Below are 18,389 nucleotides of genomic sequence, written 5' to 3' on the forward strand. Positions count from 1 at the left end.
TTTGCCCTGTCACTGATTTTGCCCTGTCACTGATTTAATGGCACCCTGTCACTGATTTAGTGACACCCCAGCCCTGTCATTGACGCCTGTCACTAACAGTGACAAGTGTCACGAAAAAGTCACAACCCCTGTTGGTCTTCGGAGTAACTGTGTTTCAGACACATGAGAGCGAGGCGGGAGAAAATGAGCAAAGAAGTATTTTATTTCATATCGTTCGTTCTATTATTGGTCAGTTTTACTGCAACTGGAGCATCTGGTATGTACACTGTATCGAAAATAATAAATCTGCTGTTAAATCAGTTTTGTTTGGGTTGCAAAACATTTCAAAGGACGCGCTTTAAAATATACATTTTGTACAATTTTTGTGTTGAATTTGTTTTATATTTGATGGGGATCTCCCACTGTTTTTTTTCGTTTTGTTTTTACAAATGGAAGTTTGGTTCATCTTCTTTACTGCCAAGCGTTTCCGTTTGTGCTTTTGAAATAATTCTTTACGAACATATTTTGTTAAAGCAGGCAAAAACAAGAAATGTATGTGCTTTTTAAAGTCACCCCACTTTCGCTTGCAGTTTGTAAGTACTATACTGTTGTTGCCAACGCAAATTTTTTTGTAGAAAGATTTGTTTTTGTTTTTATGAAGCTCTTCTAGTAAAACTGGTACAAAATACCAGAAGAAATCTATACATTTCATATCATGCCTGGCAGCAACAGCTTATACTTTTACTTTTTTATTTTTTCTATAACTGTCCTTTATTAATTTAACTTCTTTGAGGAATCTTGATTGTTTTACCCCTTTTTTCATATTATAGACTGCCCGTCAAATCAAGAATTTTTCTACAACAAACCATGTAAATGGACATGTTGGCCAAACTCCTCTTCCTATTTTCATTTTCCACAGTCCTTTTTTCATTGGCCCCTTTATTGTGGACTTTTTTCTCCCTCTCCTGGATGTGCATGTCGCCCACCAACATTGTGGAATGGAACAAGTTGTGTTCCCAGCTCCAAGTGCCCATTGAGTGGTAATAATTGTTAAATGTTTGTTTGACATTTGTAGCATTACCAGTATAGATCAACCCATCAACGTTTTAGAATATTACAAGCCTATTTTGGGAAGGCAACAGTACTTTTCTATGTTTTTCATGCAAGAAAACTACCCAAGGCCTCAGCACAAACAGTTTTTTGAATGTACAAAATCACTCTTGCATAACTAGGTCAGCCTTGACACCCATACACGGAACGTAACACCACGCCACAAATTCTTTTGTTTAGGGCAGGGGTGTCCAAACTTTTTTTAATGGGGGCCAACGTTTACCAGACGAGCGCCTGTGGGCCAACGTTTTTTTAAGAATTAGAACAGAAATTTACGGGATTTAAGGAACCTGTGGGATTTTGTAGCGTCACCACCTTCTATTTTACCGGTTTACCGGCACCCTGCTTTTTGCCGGTACATAAAGCTCCATGGGAAACCCTTACGTAAAGTGGCAAGTCGACAAAACCCAAAAACTTAATCCAAACTTACGCAACACAATTTGAAAAACAGCCGCGGGCCAAGAAAAATGCCGCCGGGGGCTGCATTTGGCCTGCGGGCCGCACTTTGGACACCCCTGGTTTAAGGGGGTTGGTCACCTGAGTTTCAATTAAGGATCATCAACATGCAAAATTTTGAATGAAACACAAGCCAAATTACTTTTTTAAATAAAAAAATGTTGGAACTATTTACCAGTTAAACATGACATCCCAATGTCAAACTGTGGTAGGTATGATGCAATCAGTCAAATAAGTTTCAAAAAAATAAGCAATGCACATGCACTCCACAAGGCACAAGCACTGCTCGTACATTTGCTACAAGAGCTGTTTTAAAGCAGATGTTACGACATAAAAAGTTGAGAAGTAGCAAAAAATGCTTACAGGTCTGTGTTCACAATGAGAAGAGTAAGAGAAGTTCGACGTTCTTGAACAACGTCTTTTCTCATGCGCTGATTTAAGAAAACCATTAGGTTATATGACTTTACCGTTCAAATCATGGATCAACTTGTTTAAAATGTTCACTTAAATTTGTCCCAAAAATTCAGAATGATTTTCTTAAAAGTATAATAGACGACAGGTTGAAAACTGCCCCAATCAACCGACTTTTCCGGTTAACAAGTTGACAAAAGTTTGGGATTTGCAAAACTGTCCCTATTAACTGGTTTCCTGTGTATAGTTCTGACATTTTTTGCATTATCTAAATTGCGACTAAACTTTTGTATCAGACATAAAACAAATATGACAATTGAGTCTTGTTTTTTTGAAAAACATCACGCCATGTTGTAGTATACACTCAAAGGTGAATTTTAAGTGAATGAGTTATGAAGTTCATAAAGCATTTTGTTGACAAGCGCAGAGAAAACCTACACAAAATATGTTAAACTTATATCTTTTTTTTGGATTTAATCTACATTGTAGCAGATACAGGATGTGACCATTCACTGAATGATGTATGGAGCGATTGTGCTCCTCCATGTGATGCAACCTGTGAGGACAAAATAAAATCATGCAGTTTGGAAAAGCATTGCACAAAATGATGTGCATGTAAAGCGGGTTATGTTCGAGACATTACTGGAAAATGCATTCCATTAGAACAATGTAATGTACCAGGTAAGTACTATGTTGTTCTTTATCCTACGCACAATTGGTTGCACAATTTTTCTTTTTAGACTGTCCTTCGAATCAAGAATTTTTCTACCACAAACCATGTCAGTGGACATGTTGGCGATACACCAATTGGTTCTTTTCATGTAAATTTTTGGGGTCCCGTGGTTGTGCATGTCGCCCACCAACATTGTGGAATGGAACAAGTTGCGTTCCCAGCCACCAGTGCCCATTGAGTGGTAAAAATAAATAAAACATGTTTACTTGTCAGTTACATTTGTAAAATTAACATGATAAGTCCAACCAAACAACATACTAGAATATTATAAGCCTATTTTGGTATGCCAACAGTACTTTCTAAGTTGTCCATTGAAGAAAACTACCCAAGGCCCCAGTACAAATGGTTTTAAAAATATTTTGTGTGTCAATTGACTCGCTTCTCAATTGAAAAACTCAATGAAGGTTCTGACACTTTGTCTTTGTCTAGAGCAGTGGTTCCCAACCTTTTTTGACGCTAACCAAATTGTTTCCAAATTTTTGTTTTGTGGTTCTCTTGACCCATGAACATATATTTTTCTATTTGGGTTAAGTGGTAGGATTCAAACTTCTGTCAGCCGGTTCTATCACAAAAGTCATATAAAACACATGAGCTACTTGGATATCAAAAAGGTGTATCAGATTAGATGCAAAAATTCATTGACAGTCACCAGCAATGCTAACTGGTTCGCTGATCTCATAAAATTTTGTGAGATGGTTCTATAGAACCTGTGCGAACCGGCTGAATCCCACCACTGGTTGGCTTGCATTTTTGTCTGTAAATTAGGAAAAATTTGTGACCCTTCCCTGAATGATGTATGGAGCGATTGTGCTCCTCCATGTGATGCAACTTGCAATGACAAAATGAAACCATGCAGTTTGGAAAAGCGTTGCACAAAACGATGTGCATGTAAAGCAGGATATGTTCGAGACATCACTGCAAAATGTATTCCAATTGAACAATGTAATTTACCAGGTAAGCATTGTACCATATGTGCCCAATAACTTTTATGATTTCATTATGGTAGGTTGATTTAGATTTTAGGTATTCAAGCTTTGAAAGTATTACAGATTGTAGATGTAGTCATGTCAATGTATCATCTGTTTCATTTGATAACCCCAGTATTTACCCTACTAGCCCGCGAAGTGTAAAACCTTTTTCAATTGGAACTGCTAAATGTGCTAAGTCACCTGGTTTATCTTCGACTGTTATGTAATTTCCCTTTGTTCTTATATTTAAGACTGCCCTTCGAATCAAAAATTTTCATTACATAAACCATGTCGATGGAAATGTGGTTCATCCTGCAAATTGGCACGGTACCCTTTTGCTGGATGTGTGTGTCTTCTGCCCACTTTGTGGAATGGAACAAGCTGTGTTCCAGGATCCCAGTGTCAATCCAATGGTAACATATATTTTGTCAATACATTTACATTTAAAAAAACAGAGCGTGGAACCCTGAAGTCCAATATTGTGCAATCAACAAATTGGAAAGCTAAAACATTGCTCTAAGCAATTTTTGTTGCATAAAGAAAACATTATGTCACAACCTTTTAAATCAGGGTTCGGCAACCTTTTAGGCAATGTGTGCTAGTTTATGTGTTGTTTTCATGTGTTAATGACCTCGCGTGCCAACGTTTTTCTAAATAATAGTGATTCGTGCCAGCAGCTATCAATAATAAAGAGAATGCAGAGTGTTTTGTGCATGGCTGAAATTTAAGGGTTTTTGGGGGCTGAATTATGACAAGACGATGGCATTGTAAAAACCATAAGCACAGGCCCCCAAAACGAAAAAAATTAAAAACGGCTGTACTGACCCAAGTACATAATCTGAGGGTTTCATGCTTTGTTGGTTGGTGCAATGTAAGCTATTCTAAAGAATTTTTTAACTTTTTATTGGATTCACCCATGTCTACCCCTTAAACCCCAAAATAATAAGTAAGGCCAGAAATACAAGCCCCAATGTGCTGAAATGTTAAACAATTGTTTGCAGTAGGTTATTCGTTTAGTATTTAAAAATTTGCCTTAATCTTCACTTGTTTACGATTAAGGCGGGTGAATACAGCGGGAGTGCTCAGAATTCACTCGTTTACGATTAAGACGGGTGAATGCAGCGGGAGTGCTCAGCTTGACGTCCGGACGGACGTTTTACGAGACAGTCGTGTTGGTGATTACAAATCAGCTGTTTTTGCGCAGCCATGCTATGTCGTTTTATTAAGTTATCAAGCTCATTTTCAGTTTTGGAAAATTGTGTTTAAAAACTGACCTTGAACGACAATATCAAGGTCAAAGCATGAGATTAAATTGAAAGTATTTTTCCTGTTCTTATTTACTGTTTTTTGTAATTATATGACAATAATGATGCAAAAAGAATACGGACAAAACTTTCAAAGTTGGGTTAAGGCTAAAGTTGGTTAAGTTTGTCCTTAAGAATCTAAAAATAACCAGGATGTTTGTTTACCATAAATCCACACAAACACGCATGTGGGGACCCATTCGTTTTTGCTTGCAAAAACAATCATATGTGTAGATCAAATGATGTGTATAGTAAACTGGTAAATATCTAACAATGATTGTGCCCTATTTTTACTGTTACCAAATCGCATATGCATATGTGTGGGGACCCATTAGATTATGCTTGCAGAAACAATTATGTTATAAAGTGCCAGGAAAAAGATAAGGACCCAATGCCAAATATATATCCATTATAAATATAGTAAATGGTATATGTGATACATCGTTAAATATGATGTAGTATATATAAACTGGCAATATATAGGAAAACCACTATTCTAGTTATGTGTTTATGATGCTATACTGCTAAAATTGTTTAATTCAATGTTTAACCGCATGTATTTACTGTGACTGTTTTGTTAGTGTACTGTCCTGCCAATCAGGAACATTTTCAAAGGATGCCTTGCAACTGGGAATGTAATTCACCTATAAGCTCCTGTTTTTTTCCTCACCCTGGATGTGCCTGTCTTTCTCCCCTGCTGTGGAATGGAACATATTGCGTTCCGAGCTCCCAGTGCCCACTAAAAGGTTACAATTTTAAATTTTCATTTATCAGAATAGGCAACTTGGAAACAAATAATCTTTGAGCTCTGTGCACACTGCATGAACAGCAGGGGATTATATAACGTCTTTAAAGTTTTGGGTGAATTGGGTATTGCTTAAAGGTTTTTATTGCTGGTTTGTTCTAGTGATGTACCAAAGTTTTGGCTGGCCGAAAAATTTCGACTGAATATGCCATTTTCCAGTGTTTCTGTTTTTGTCCGATTCCGCACCACATAGGACGTAAGTTTTGCTTTTGCAAGACGAAAGTATACAGAATTATACAGAAATCTCGAAAATTGTGCTCATTTAAAATCATAAATTACCAAATAACCTAAAGTAATTGCTTTGCTTGGTTCAAAATTGTGACCCTGTTGGCAAAATATTTATACTTTGCTTGGTTAGTATTGTATACAACAAACTTGCAACGAAAATAAATAAATCTTTTATTGGGGTCTGACTAAAGCCTGGAGAATATGGTGTGGGGTTTTAGTGGTGTTAAAAAGAACCATTGCCATATAGGTATCACAGAACACAGTTGGTTAAGGTAGTTTATTAATTTTGACAAATCAAGAAACAAAACTTGAGTAGGTCGAATGGTGTGTACATTTAATCGGTAAATAGGGCATAGAACAAATGAAATGGAAAATATCAGTAAGTCACATTTTTAGTCCAAAAGTTGGTCCTTCTAAAAGTTGGAGGGTACATTGCAAAGTAATCAAAGAAGGTTTTTGTAACTGCTGGTTAGATTCAGCTTTTTTATACCGAAATGCTTTTTATACCTATTCATTTTTATGCCTACGTTTCTTTGGGTCAATACAAGCCCTAATGTGCTGAAGTTCAGTTGTTGTTTGCTGTGTGAATATTAGCTTGATAGCCCAGTGGTTACCTTTACAGGCTTAAATATATGTTTATTTTCCAATTTTCTGCAAATTGATGCTTCAGAGGACCCATGGGAGTAATTCACTGATTTGATGAATTTGCATTCATAAAAGATCTCAGATTTGATTGCGTGCGATAAATGCCAAGTTGTAACCAAGACTGAAGTTTAATTTAAAAGCTTGACAATCCTGTCTGCATAACTACTTGTTGTTAATAACAGGTATCAATAAAAGAATCAACTTAAACTAAAAAAAATACTGAGTGGAAATGATTCGTTTGCAGATGAATGTTTTCCACTATCCAAAATTTCCTGTGATCCACTACCTTGTTCTAATGTTACCTGTCCCTCTCACCCTGATTTAACTTGCAACAACAACTTCTGTGGAATTTGCAGTGCCTATTTTACCCTAAATGGACAAATATTATATGGTGACTGTGGTAAGTATGTTTGTGCATTTAACGTTTAAGTCAATATGCTACACTGTTTCTGACCCAGTAAAAAATCTTAGGCTTACAATTACTAACATGAAAGTCTCTCTCAGTTTAAGCATGTTGCAATCACAGTTAAAGTTGTAATTTATTTTCAAGTGGGTCAGACGAAGACAATTTTGTTAAGAAACACACAACTAAAGTAACCGTATAAAGCAGTGGTTCCCAACCTTCCATGGACCGTGGCCCCCTAAAAGTGTCATTTTTGCCTGGTGGCCCCCTTCATGTAACCTTGTAAGTCCTGTGGCCCCCTTAAATGTAAATGGCAAACTCGTGTGGAAATTGGATACTAATATCGGCTTTAAACAGGTCGAATAGAGTAAATAAGGGTCCGCATTCGTAAAAAGCCTCAATATAGACAAATAGTATGCAAAATAGTTGATTAAATTAGGGACTTTTTAGTGGGTATTTCTGGTAAATCTACACCTGTGGCCCCCCTGAACACAGCTCGTGGCCCCCCTGGGGGGCCATGGGCCCTGGTTGGGAACCACTGGTATAAAGTATGAACACAATTGCAAGCAACCTGTAACCCAGTGTAAAACCGACAACAATTACAAACACAGTCATCAAATAAGTTTTGGCCTAACATTACTGATACCGTGAATAACTTTTAACAGCTTGGACAAAACCAAAATAATGGCAGATATTTAAAGCTTTTGGTCAGGGTTATTTCAAAATAACAGAAGTCTTTTGTTACATACATTGCTCAGTTAAGAAATTTACAAGCAAAGAAGCAAATTTATTGACAGATGTTTAATGTGTTTTTTGTCAGAGTTATTTTGAAATGATAGAAACCTTCTAGTAAATTTATTGCTTAGTTATGTAATTCTTATTTGTTTCAGCGCCCATTTGGTTTTGGTAATGAATTGATACCTGAAGAACACAAAGAGCTTTGTTGTACGCCATTTCAACATTTATATTTTCGAAAGTTCATGCCATTTTGTGTTTTGTCATAGTTATGTGTCATCATGTAATTCCATAACCATAGTTCTTATGACAGTAAATGCATATAAAAAAAAAGATTGCTCCGATATCACTGTATCGCCGCCGATACTCATGTCATGCTTAATTTTTTTCTTGATAAGAGAAACTCTATAGGTCGAGACAGGATTAGAACCCACAACCTTGTGCAGAAAAACCAGTTCCACTAATCACTTAGGCATCTTGGCAACTAACACACAAAACATGAACAGTTTTGGCTCAAAATGTAGGTGTATACAACACCAAGCCATGTATTTGCTTTTGGTCATTAAAGTCACTCCAGTCAATTCTTTACCTAACATCACTCTTTGAGCAGGATATTAACAGCAAATGACAAAAGTAAGAACAGAAAAAATATGCCATATTTTAAACTTCAACAAACTAATTTACCACAATTTTTCAGTCATGTGATTTTCATATTCACTAACTTGCACCTTGAAATACTTTCTTTACCACAAATGTTTTCAGCTGCTTGCTTTGAATAAGTTTGGTATTTAACTGTTTTTGTAATAGGATAATCACATGATTATGTAAAAGGGTAAAACAATCAGTGAATATGTACTCAGGGTTGCAGAGGTAGAATGTTTAGGGTGCACCTCTTTAATTCCCAGTATTGCTAGGAGTCAGATTCTGACCAAAGGTGATCATTTTGAGAATAAAAAATATTTAACAAAATACTTTTTGACAAATAGTGAAAGTTCTTTAACAAAAATAGGATACAAAAATGACCATGAAAGAGGAATGCTGCCTCCATATAAATAAACTTGAGCAAGAATCGTAAACTTTACACATACTTGCAGTGGTTTCAAATGTCTAAAACTAAGTGCATCTAAACCAGAAATCTGTATAACAACATTGCGTCCTTTACAGATGGCAATGACTTTCATAGATGCCTTGTACAAAATAGCAGGTACTTGTTTTGTACAGGTTTTTATTGGCACAGTTTTTAAAAAGTTATACACTTTGTACAATGGGTCTAAAATAACACACTAATTGCCTACTTCGAAAAAATTAAAATGCAGAAAAACAATTTGACAATGAGTTTAAACAAGCAAATTAGGATCAGCACCAGAGCCTAATTTAAAGCATCACCCTATTTTTGTAGTTGCGAAGCCTCTAATATAATCCACAGAGTTCTAAATAAAAAAATTAAAAAGTGTTCCTTTGTTTGGGTAAAGTGGTAAAAAGCAATTATGGCTAGACATGTTGCCTTTACTGACAAATCATAAAATTCATTCAAACTGGATGGATATAACACTAATTCAACTCATAGGCATGCAAAGAAGTTTAAAGATGTTGCATTTCACTTAATTTTTGCTATTTGATTAGAATTCAACGATTTTTTTTATCACATATGGCCTGAATTTTAGGGTCATAGTGTGAAATAGGTATATTTGTACCATGAAAAATAGCATTACATATATCTCTTCATTTCTTTTATGTTAACTACATTTTAAACTTGGGAACTTTGATGGTAAAAAACACATCATCCAGAACCTTATTTTGAAAAATATTTACAAATTTTAAATAAACAAACACTTTTCCTAATTATTATACACAGTGGGTGTGCAATAAATAACCAAATCCTTGACAAAAGTAAAATTTAGACATCACCTCAACACAACAAAAAAGTGGAAATGTTCAAATCGACATGCAACAATAGTACAATAGCGTAAAACAATTTTGTTTCACAAGTTCACCAAAAAGTTTTTGTTGAAACCCTTTTTTGTTGGATTATCTGTCTGTTTTTACTAATATTTTTCAAAAGTAAAAAAATTTAAAAACTACAAAAAATCCTAGAATTTCTTTTAAATCACAAATTAAAGTGAAAAACTAACATAAAACTTTTTGTTCAAAATCGTCAGTAGGTTGGTAAAACTGAAGAAGTGTAGTTAAGCTGTTACCTTTGCAAAAAAAACTTGCAAACTTGTTAAAGGTTGTTCGTAAAAATGCAATAAAAATAGGGCAAAATTAAGTGTAATGCACCTTAATGTTTGGAGTTTGGTCATTTAGCATCAACTAATCACTTTTGTTTTGTCAAATAATAGGTACAATTATTTAAAATATGGTAGTTGACTGATTTTTCTTTGTTGATCCTAATAAATATCTTTAAGATGTAACGCAGTAAATAAACATACAGATTCCAGGAAACATTGATCAAGCCAACACATGTGTGCCACACTTAAATCATATTTGGAGTGAAAGAAATCAAATACATGTGACAAAGGTGCAGAAAAACACAAACCACAAAAAATATATCACATAAAACCTTGCCCCAAAAGCAAAGCTAAAACTTCAAACCCAACATTACCAATAAAATTTTGTTTCAGAAGCGCTGTGAGGTAAAATACAATAATAGCATTTTTTTCATTTTGAACATTGTAAGCACAAAAAACAAAAAATAATTTATCTTTTAATGCAATTACCTAAGGGCGTAATATTATAATGTTTTTTTGACAAAAAAACAAACATAAATGCAAAGCCTCTGGACCCACCCTGGCACTATACTATAAAAATATACAGAGTTTATGTTTTTAACATGTATTCAGATGCGCCTCTGACAATATACGACAAATTGCAATAAAACAGGGTGATAGAAAAATTGATCGCTTAAAATGTAAAAGTGCAATCACAACATGACAAATGCTGAGTCATGGAAAAATGGGTGAATCACATGTTTACTGATACCTCTTTGTAAAGGAGGTGTGAAAGTCACGGAAAAGTTTAAAGAGTGACTTCATCTTGTCCAGTGGGGGAAGAATTGTCATCCTGACCAAAAAATAAAAATAAGATTACCCTTTTGCCTTACTTTATAATGTGCAGAACTGTTGAGCAATACTTTACATCTACTAAAGAATAATGGTTTAGGCCAGTAGTTCTCAAACTGTGCATCGCAATGCCCTGGTGCGTCGTTTCAATTTTCTAAGGGCGTCACAGAAATAGTTTTGTGGCTTTTTGTTGTTGTATCAATAAACACAACTTTATTAAAAAGTTTCCTTATTTACTTTTAGTTGCTGGTGCGTCGCAAGACCAGAAAACTTTTCCAGAGCCGTCGCAATAAGAAAGGTTTGAGAACCACTGGTTTAGGCAATTTCAAATCGCGAACATGAATCTTAAAGTATGCAAGGATTCCAGTATAAAATGGTACAAATCCAACCAGTCAAGCCTAGTTGAACATAAATGTTTAGGTTTTAATGTCATGTTTGCCATCTTTATTGTTAAATATATTAACCTGTATTTGTTTTGTCAAAATTTTGATCACATGCAATAATTCTGCAAAACACATGACTTGATACAAAAGTAAACCATTCTAAAATTTCTATCCCTACCTATTACTACCTGTTATGGAATGATACGTTTCTTTGCTAAGCCCTAATATATATGGTAGAATTGAGAATTTTAAAAGTACCATTGGCTCGTATTAGCTTTAGGTCAGGCAACAGCTGTCTTTTCAGTTCATTTTGCTGATGAAGGTTTACTTTCAGAAATACCCCAAAAATATTTAATCAATACCTGAAATGATAAGTTCCAGGTCGTTGCCCAAAACCACTTCCAGGTACAATACAAATTCCAGTTTCCTCTAGGAGGTGTCCCGCATAAAAACTGTCAGGAGTTTCATTTCTTGCCTAAAGTATAAAAGGGCTTGATTCCAGTAATCTGTTTATCAGGTACTTCTCAGTATTTCAGACCGTGTTCAATTTTGGGATTTTAAAAACTATGTTGAATGTGTACTGACCATTAGGGATAGGCCGAGCAGTTGCACAAACTGACCCGAGCGTTAAATTTGCAAATTCATGCCCTGCTAACATACGTAACTAGGGTTCTAAAGGGTTGCTATGAACAAAAACGAATGATTTTTCAAATGTATTAGATAGAGAAAAGCGCATACTTAATGGGCATGTACAGCTTAATAAACCACCGCCGGTGACGGAAGACACTTGTGGAGCTAAAACGTAGAAAGGTGATTTTTTTGACGTCATAATGCATCGAGCATTAAAGTGAGATGTTCGGTGCTCGACCAAACAGAACGTTTGCAGTTTTGGCACATCCCTACTGACCATGAAAACTGCTGAAAATGATAGTACTGACAACCAACAATATTCCACTGTTGGCACAAGAAGAAATCAGTGGCCACCTTTGAGTTTTTACTCAAAACCAAGGTAAATTTGTAATCTTTAGAAAAAGAAACAAGAATAGAACTAAATGTAACCAAATTTGAAAATGTTTTAGTTTTTTCATTTAAGGTTAGTGCAACCATTTTGTAGTATTCAGACTGTGGTTTTTATTCCCTTATTAACCTCATATGTTTTCTGAGACAGAAACAAAAATGCAACATTCCCACCAAATGGAACTCAGGTGCACCAAACTAAAGTCATAGGTTTCAGCAAACCAGTTCAGTGTACCCAGTTACATTCATACCTTAGCCTCAGCTACAGCTTTTTCTGGAATTGTTATTCTTGGAAAGGAATACATCGCTCCCTGCACAGTGTTGCAAGTAATTCCAGGGATTGAGTTAAACATCTCAGCTGTGAGTCGAGCCTTCTCAGCTAATGTTCCCAAAACTTGGCGCTTTTCTTTGTCAAATTGTTCAAAGGATGGTTCACCTGGTTGAGGTGGGTTCATAACCACATCAAGTGCAGCCTGAAAAGGGAAAAAGAAATGTTGCATAAAAACACAGTGCTAAACAAAACTTGCCTAAAAACTTCATTTAAGAAAACAGAAGATTGGGTAGTGGTGCAAGTACTAGTTGGTTTGGTAACAAATATATTTGGGTATTTTTCGTAGGTTAAAGGGGGTATAACATTGAAAACTTTTTAAAACACTACTAAAACTATAAAATATGACATTTAGCAATATTAAAAAAGGCATTTCATACATCAACAATAATACATATTTAGTTGTGTTTAAAGTTTGCACTAAAACTGTAACTATTTTTTTGCCACATCCATTACCTGTCCAGTAACAGGGGGACAAAGTCTTGTTGAAACAAGTTTTCGAAGTTGCTCTTTTACTTTGGAGTCAAGGTTAATGGCCTCCATGTAACCCCCTCTAAACCCACATTCACCCATGTAACCCTTTGAAATAGAATGGAAAGAAGCAAGCTCAACATTTTCACTGAAAAATTTAAACAAAACAAAAAATTGCAGAATGTAACAAATTTGTTACTGAAGTCAACATACCCCAACTTTTTTTATGATTTGTGACAATTTTTACGCAAAAAAAGTAGTTTTTACCTGTATTCTGGGCCCAATTCATGCAATACTCTTTTAAATGAATGAAAAGCACAACCTTCAGCATAGACATTGTCCTGATAAACCTGGAGTAAAATCAAGCTCCATGATACAAAACAAACTTCATGATGAAGCAAAATATTACAATCAGAAAAATCATACTCAATCTTCTACAGGGCTACATAACTGATGTATATATAAGTTTTCATTTTGTCATAGTCTAAGTACCTAAAACTTACTATAAGCCTAAAATATAATTTTCCAAACAACTGTGCATTTGTGTTTTTACACAGTTTCTACAGAGGTTAACTTACAAATCTGTTTTAATGAAATGTACATTAAGGTCAAAACCTTGGAATACTGACAAAAAACAAAATAGACACCAATATTGTGTCTTCAAGCAACATTTTGTTGTTACTCATCAGACGGCCTGCAATAATGCTTAGTTGGTCATATTGACCATAGTTGAAGTTTAAAACATAAATCAGATATATGCAAGTAATCTCGCGGCACCAAAGCAAAAAGGGGGGCAAAAGCAAAATAGAAAATCATTTTAAGATACCTCATCTGACATCAGGAATAGGTGATTTTTCTTTGCAAACTTGATAACTTCAACCACATTGTCATGACTCAAAACCTGTCCGGTTGGGTTTCCTGGGTTTATAACACAAAGAACGCGAGGTTTGCAGGTTTTCTTTCCCTCGTCAAATGCTCGTTGCAATTCATCAATATCCAATGCCCAGTTGTTGTCTTCATCAAGGTAGTATGGCACCTGTGATCCGATGTACAATTTAATTCTATTTCAGATGTATGCTGTATCTTTTGGGGGTCTTTCCATGTTTTTCCAAGGTTTTAAGCTATTCAAAGCATATCTTTGACGCAGTGTCCAAAAATGACAGTAAAATCACATCTAAGCATTATATTTAATTGCAGAATTACCAAGTAAGATTTACAAAGCAACTCGTACAGGCAAGAAATCTTAATCATTGTTTATTATGTCTGCTTTCAAAAAAATACTTTATCAGAATTTTCTTTGCACCTATGCATATACAAAAAACATTGGATTGAATTTTATTTTACCATTGTTGCATTCAATTCTGCTAAGGTAGCGGAATACAGTGGATATTGTGGGATTGGAATCATAGCCCCAGTTCGATCTTTACCAACACCAGCTACAAGAAGTTTCAACATTGCCTGAAATTGAATATGAATATTAGGTTATATATTGGCTATATGGGCAGTGTTACTGAATGACATAGCCAACAGACCAGAACATAAAAAGTAACCATACAGTAAAAGGTTTGAATTTAAATGTCCGTAAAAGCTTGCAAAACAAAAAAAATAGCATAAAAGTTTTCATCTTTTGTGTTTATAATTAGTTACATAAATGACAAAAATGCTTCAGACCTATAAAGATCATCATTTGTCAGGGGGTGATATGGAAGGGTGGTTTTTGTATGTATACATATTTTGTATGTACAATTTACCTGAACACTCAAATGACCATCAAAGAAATATCAAATTTAATCAAGCAGCAAGAAGAAAAGAAAGTAATTTTACACACTAAGTAAACCACTTACCACAACCCCGTCACTTGCACCTGTGCATAGAAACACATTGTTCGGATCAGCTTTTATACCTCCATCTCTCTTCTCAATATAGTTGGCAACATCATTTCGAATCACCTCTATGCCTTGACTAGCAGAGTATGCACCTAAAATACGTATATTGCTATAATTATTTTTAAAAGTGAATGCTTCAACACAGTATTTAAAACTTTACAATTTGATAAATGTTTGTAACTAACGAACATTAACACTCATTAGCTTAAAGCAAACCTTTAACCCTATTGCGGAATATAGACTTATTTAAGACAATTTTGAGCAAATGGAAAAAACAGACAACTAATGGCAGACCCAGAAGACAAATAGCTTTCTTTGGTATTTCTTTTGGTGGTGACTAAAGAGTTTTTTTCCTGCTGAAAGAAATTGGAGTTACATAAAAGTACTGAAGATATCTTCATGCTGGAAAAGGCTATATAACTAGAAAAAATAATGAATTACAAAAATAAAGCAAGACTTTGCATTAAACTTACCCACAGATCCACCTCCACAAGCCCCGAGTATCCTTTTAGCTCGATTCTTTGCGTCTTCAGGAAACTCATTTGATTTGAACAGCTCAGGATAAATACACAACGCTACAACCTGGAAATAAAGTAACAAGAAATAAAATGAAATGTATATATATCTTCGAACAAAACTACAAGGTAATTGTATCGATTCGTTAGTGAATTGCATACAGCTTGACAAAAATCTGCCCATTGGAATAAAGTAAAGTTAAAAGAGAAACCATTACCTACAGTTGCAGTTTTCCAGTGATTACTGTTCTTTACTGTTTAATTTTATCCAAAACCCAATGCATATAACCCTAGGCCAAACAGAATCAGCACAACAATGTACATTTGATTTTATAACTTTGCAAGTACAATTAATGTTCCCACAGGCTGAAGCATTATTTGGTGATATTAACCTGTAGTTCCTACAAAAACTTGTGTAATTATTTGCTTAGATTAAAAACAGTACGATAGAAAGATACTTATTTTAATAGACCCAATCAAATTATTAATAAAGAAGTAAGAAGGACAATAAAAATACTGGCATGCTAAGTGTGCTTAAGTATGCAAATGGCTGGTTAGTGTCATTGACATGTGAATACTGTACCTGACGTAAAAATGTTATTGGTGATTGTCCCATGGCGTGAGCGTCACCTATGTTTGCTGATATCACTTCAGAGAATGGCTTTTCTGCTCCCTTAAGTATAAATGGTTTTGTAAGCTACTTTAAAACAAAACTATGTCTAAGGTCTAATGAATACATAACTTTTGCTTTATTTAGAAATTAAAAAATCCCAAACAACCTTATTAGCTTAAAAGTCTGATAACCAAATAAAACCCCAAATTATGCCAGGATATATTTAAGATTTTTCAAGGTTTTTTTAGCATTATTACACTGTGCATTTAAATATACCTGTTCCAATTCTTTACGTATTGCTCCAGCCCTAACAACAATGGGTCCACGAACAGCATATTCTACTTTCTTTATGTTTTGATTCATGTTGTCAACTGTAAGGACTTTCTGGTAGTTGGCCACACCATTGCTTATCGGGCGATTGTTTGAAGACATGATGATTGCAGGTGACGATGCTTTAAAGTGAGACAATAAACACCTTTTGGGGCACAGTTTGACAACATTACGCATAGACATTGTGCAACAATAAGTAAAAACTATGGCAAGTCTAAAGAAAGAAATGTGCTTTGTAACAAAATGCCAACTACTACAGAAAATATAGTAGGTGTCTGCCAGTTTTAACATTGAAACAAACCTTTTTTAATTACTAAATGTCAAAACACACATCCAAAATGGTATGACAAATTAAGGCAACATACAAATGTTTTGGTAATTGATAAATTAAGTTTTCATTAAGACAACTTTTTAAATACACTATGTACAATTTTTAAGGATGTTTAGTCAATTAAGATTGTAGAAAACGTTGATCAAAGAAAAATAACTAAACTGTTTTCATTTTTTGAAGAAATTAAAACATGACAATTAGCAACTACTTCTCCTTATGTAAAACATTTGTTTGAATCTTACTTACACTGTTTCAACCAGCTGCTATACCTTACGAAATCGCAATCATTTTACATTTTAAACTTTTCATCACGATTGACCTTTCTGAACTAGTCATTACTACGTTGACGTTCTCATTCATCCATGACCTTTGTCAGAAACGCCACTCTAAATGGGAATTACCCCCGAAGTCTACCAAAAATATTATTAAAAAAAACATAAAAAATGCTTTGTACTTGTGAACACTTTACCGCGTCAAATTTGGTAGACATGTCACATAAAACAAGAGGTTTAACGATGTAGCAATTTTCTACCAAGAGTTATGTTTTATTTGCTAATCCGGTTTATGAAAATTCACGCTCTGATAATTTAATTCCTAACACGTGTTCACCTTCAACTGACTATTTCAAACTTTGATTGCCTAATTTAGATACTGACTGGGAACATAAAAATATCGTCACTGGTCTCAACTGTGCTCTTATAGATTATCAAATTCGAGCCTTACGTTTCAGGCTTCTATCCAACCAAACCAGAGATCAGAAATGCTCATAGATTGCGAGTATTGTGATTTGTGAATTACACAAAAGCCAGACATAATTTGGCGTTAGATTTACTTATCTGTATGGTGTTAACTAAGTTCTTACCTTTATCAGTATTTCCAACCAAGCGGGAGTGTCAAAAGCAAAGAACAAAAAGAGCAAACTACAATTTACAGCTGTTCACCGAAGAGCAAATTAGAAGCAACTGCAGACTAAGTTGTTCTGTTGAACATTGAAATTTGAAGCTTATCAAAGTGCACAGTGACTGTCGGTGCTGTTTAAACAATCAATACGTTCCGCGGTCAGCAAAACAGTCCGTGTACAAAGAGACTGCTCTTGTTTTATCTCTCTTGTATTATCTTGTGACAATATCGATTGTTCAAAAGTTTTCGCTTTATTAACGCATACAATCTGTACCACTAGCTGCCGGATTAATCAAAAAATTACTTTACAAAAATGATTTTGGCTGTTACTTCACAAACATACAGTCCCTGTACTACCATGACATGTCTAGCTGTGCACAGTCATACAATTGAATTCCAAGTAGGCGATAAGAGAGCGGCCGACTGTTCGCTTTTTACATCTGGCGTCGACACGCCCATTAAACGCCCCCAGAAGTGATGTGTTGAATTTGCAGAAAAAAACATGCAGGTTTCAAATGAATACTGGTTATCTGTCAGAGGGTTTGCAGAACAGCTATGTACAGTTTAACGTATCATAAGAATACAAAACAAAGTCTCAAATCTGACCTAAAAATACTCTCTCATTAAATACTTGCTGTCATCTTCGAAAATATTATGCAAGTAAGTCAAGGTACCCAAATAAACCTTTACAGTTACTTCTACGCCTGCGAAGTGAAACAGGTAGCCTACCCACACATTACATCGTTTGACGTGTCATGATGACGCAGTAGACATCG

At 35.0% G+C, this 18,389-nt stretch overlaps 2 protein-coding genes across 9 annotated transcripts; one reads left to right on the forward strand and one right to left on the reverse strand.

Annotated features, from left to right (window-relative positions):
* The first annotated feature begins 16 nt into the window (after positions 1 to 16).
* Positions 17 to 8,121, forward strand: LOC145236009 (zonadhesin-like). Of its 5 annotated transcripts, none has more exons than XM_080099630.1 (6): positions 17 to 2,637; positions 2,697 to 3,643; positions 3,909 to 4,070; positions 5,543 to 5,707; positions 6,884 to 7,039; positions 7,933 to 8,121. In XM_080099630.1, the coding sequence occupies exons 2-6, from the start codon at positions 3,532 to 3,534 to the stop codon at positions 7,950 to 7,952; spliced, it is 615 nt and encodes a 204-aa protein (XP_079955756.1). In that variant the 5' UTR covers positions 17 to 2,637; positions 2,697 to 3,531; the 3' UTR covers positions 7,953 to 8,121. The 5 variants fall into 5 exon arrangements, with proteins under 5 accessions (XP_079955756.1, XP_079955753.1, XP_079955751.1 ...); XM_080099627.1 differs by lacking the exon at positions 7,933 to 8,121 and having other exon boundaries at positions 2,697 to 2,870; positions 3,455 to 3,643; positions 6,884 to 7,891; XM_080099625.1 differs by lacking the exon at positions 7,933 to 8,121 and having other exon boundaries at positions 17 to 1,019; positions 2,446 to 2,637; positions 6,884 to 7,891.
* An 864-nt stretch (positions 8,122 to 8,985) lies between these two features.
* On the reverse strand, positions 8,986 to 17,825 carry LOC145235963 (alanine aminotransferase 2-like). Of its 4 annotated transcripts, none has more exons than XM_080099623.1 (12): positions 17,576 to 17,825; positions 16,329 to 16,504; positions 16,023 to 16,112; positions 15,398 to 15,506; positions 14,883 to 15,016; positions 14,383 to 14,496; positions 13,865 to 14,074; positions 13,306 to 13,388; positions 13,024 to 13,186; positions 12,491 to 12,712; positions 11,585 to 11,697; positions 8,986 to 10,840 (listed from the first exon to the last, which is right to left on the reverse strand). In XM_080099623.1, the coding sequence occupies exons 2-12, from the start codon at positions 16,482 to 16,484 to the stop codon at positions 10,750 to 10,752; spliced, it is 1,485 nt and encodes a 494-aa protein (XP_079955749.1). In that variant the 5' UTR covers positions 16,485 to 16,504; positions 17,576 to 17,825; the 3' UTR covers positions 8,986 to 10,749. The 4 variants fall into 4 exon arrangements, with proteins under 4 accessions (XP_079955749.1, XP_079955750.1, XP_079955747.1 ...); XM_080099624.1 differs by lacking the exon at positions 17,576 to 17,825 and adding an exon at positions 16,960 to 17,056; XM_080099621.1 differs by lacking the exon at positions 17,576 to 17,825 and having other exon boundaries at positions 16,329 to 16,616.
* Positions 17,826 to 18,389: the final 564 nt, after the last annotated feature.

Source organism: Phallusia mammillata, chromosome 1 (genome assembly GCF_965637545.1).
Source record: "Phallusia mammillata chromosome 1, kaPhaMamm4.hap1.1, whole genome shotgun sequence".
NCBI lineage: Eukaryota > Metazoa > Chordata > Ascidiacea > Phlebobranchia > Ascidiidae > Phallusia > Phallusia mammillata.

Coding starts and splice junctions, on each gene's coding strand:
- LOC145236009 (XM_080099627.1), top strand. CDS start 3,532: ATGAAACCATGCAGTTTGGAAAAGCGTTGCACAAAACGATGTGCATGT. Junction 3,644..3,908: donor TGAACAATGTAATTTACCAG/GTAAGCATTGTA, acceptor CTTATATTTAAG/ACTGCCCTTCGAATCAAAAA. Junction 5,708..6,883: donor CTCCCAGTGCCCACTAAAAG/GTTACAATTTTA, acceptor ATTCGTTTGCAG/ATGAATGTTTTCCACTATCC.
- LOC145235963 (XM_080099621.1), bottom strand. CDS start 16,565: ATGTCTATGCGTAATGTTGTCAAACTGTGCCCCAAAAGGTGTTTATTG. Junction 15,017..15,397: donor TTGTGGAGGTGGATCTGTGG/GTAAGTTTAATG, acceptor TACGTATTTTAG/GTGCATACTCTGCTAGTCAA. Junction 12,713..13,023: donor GTCCCCCTGTTACTGGACAG/GTAATGGATGTG, acceptor TTCCCTTTTCAG/GCTGCACTTGATGTGGTTAT.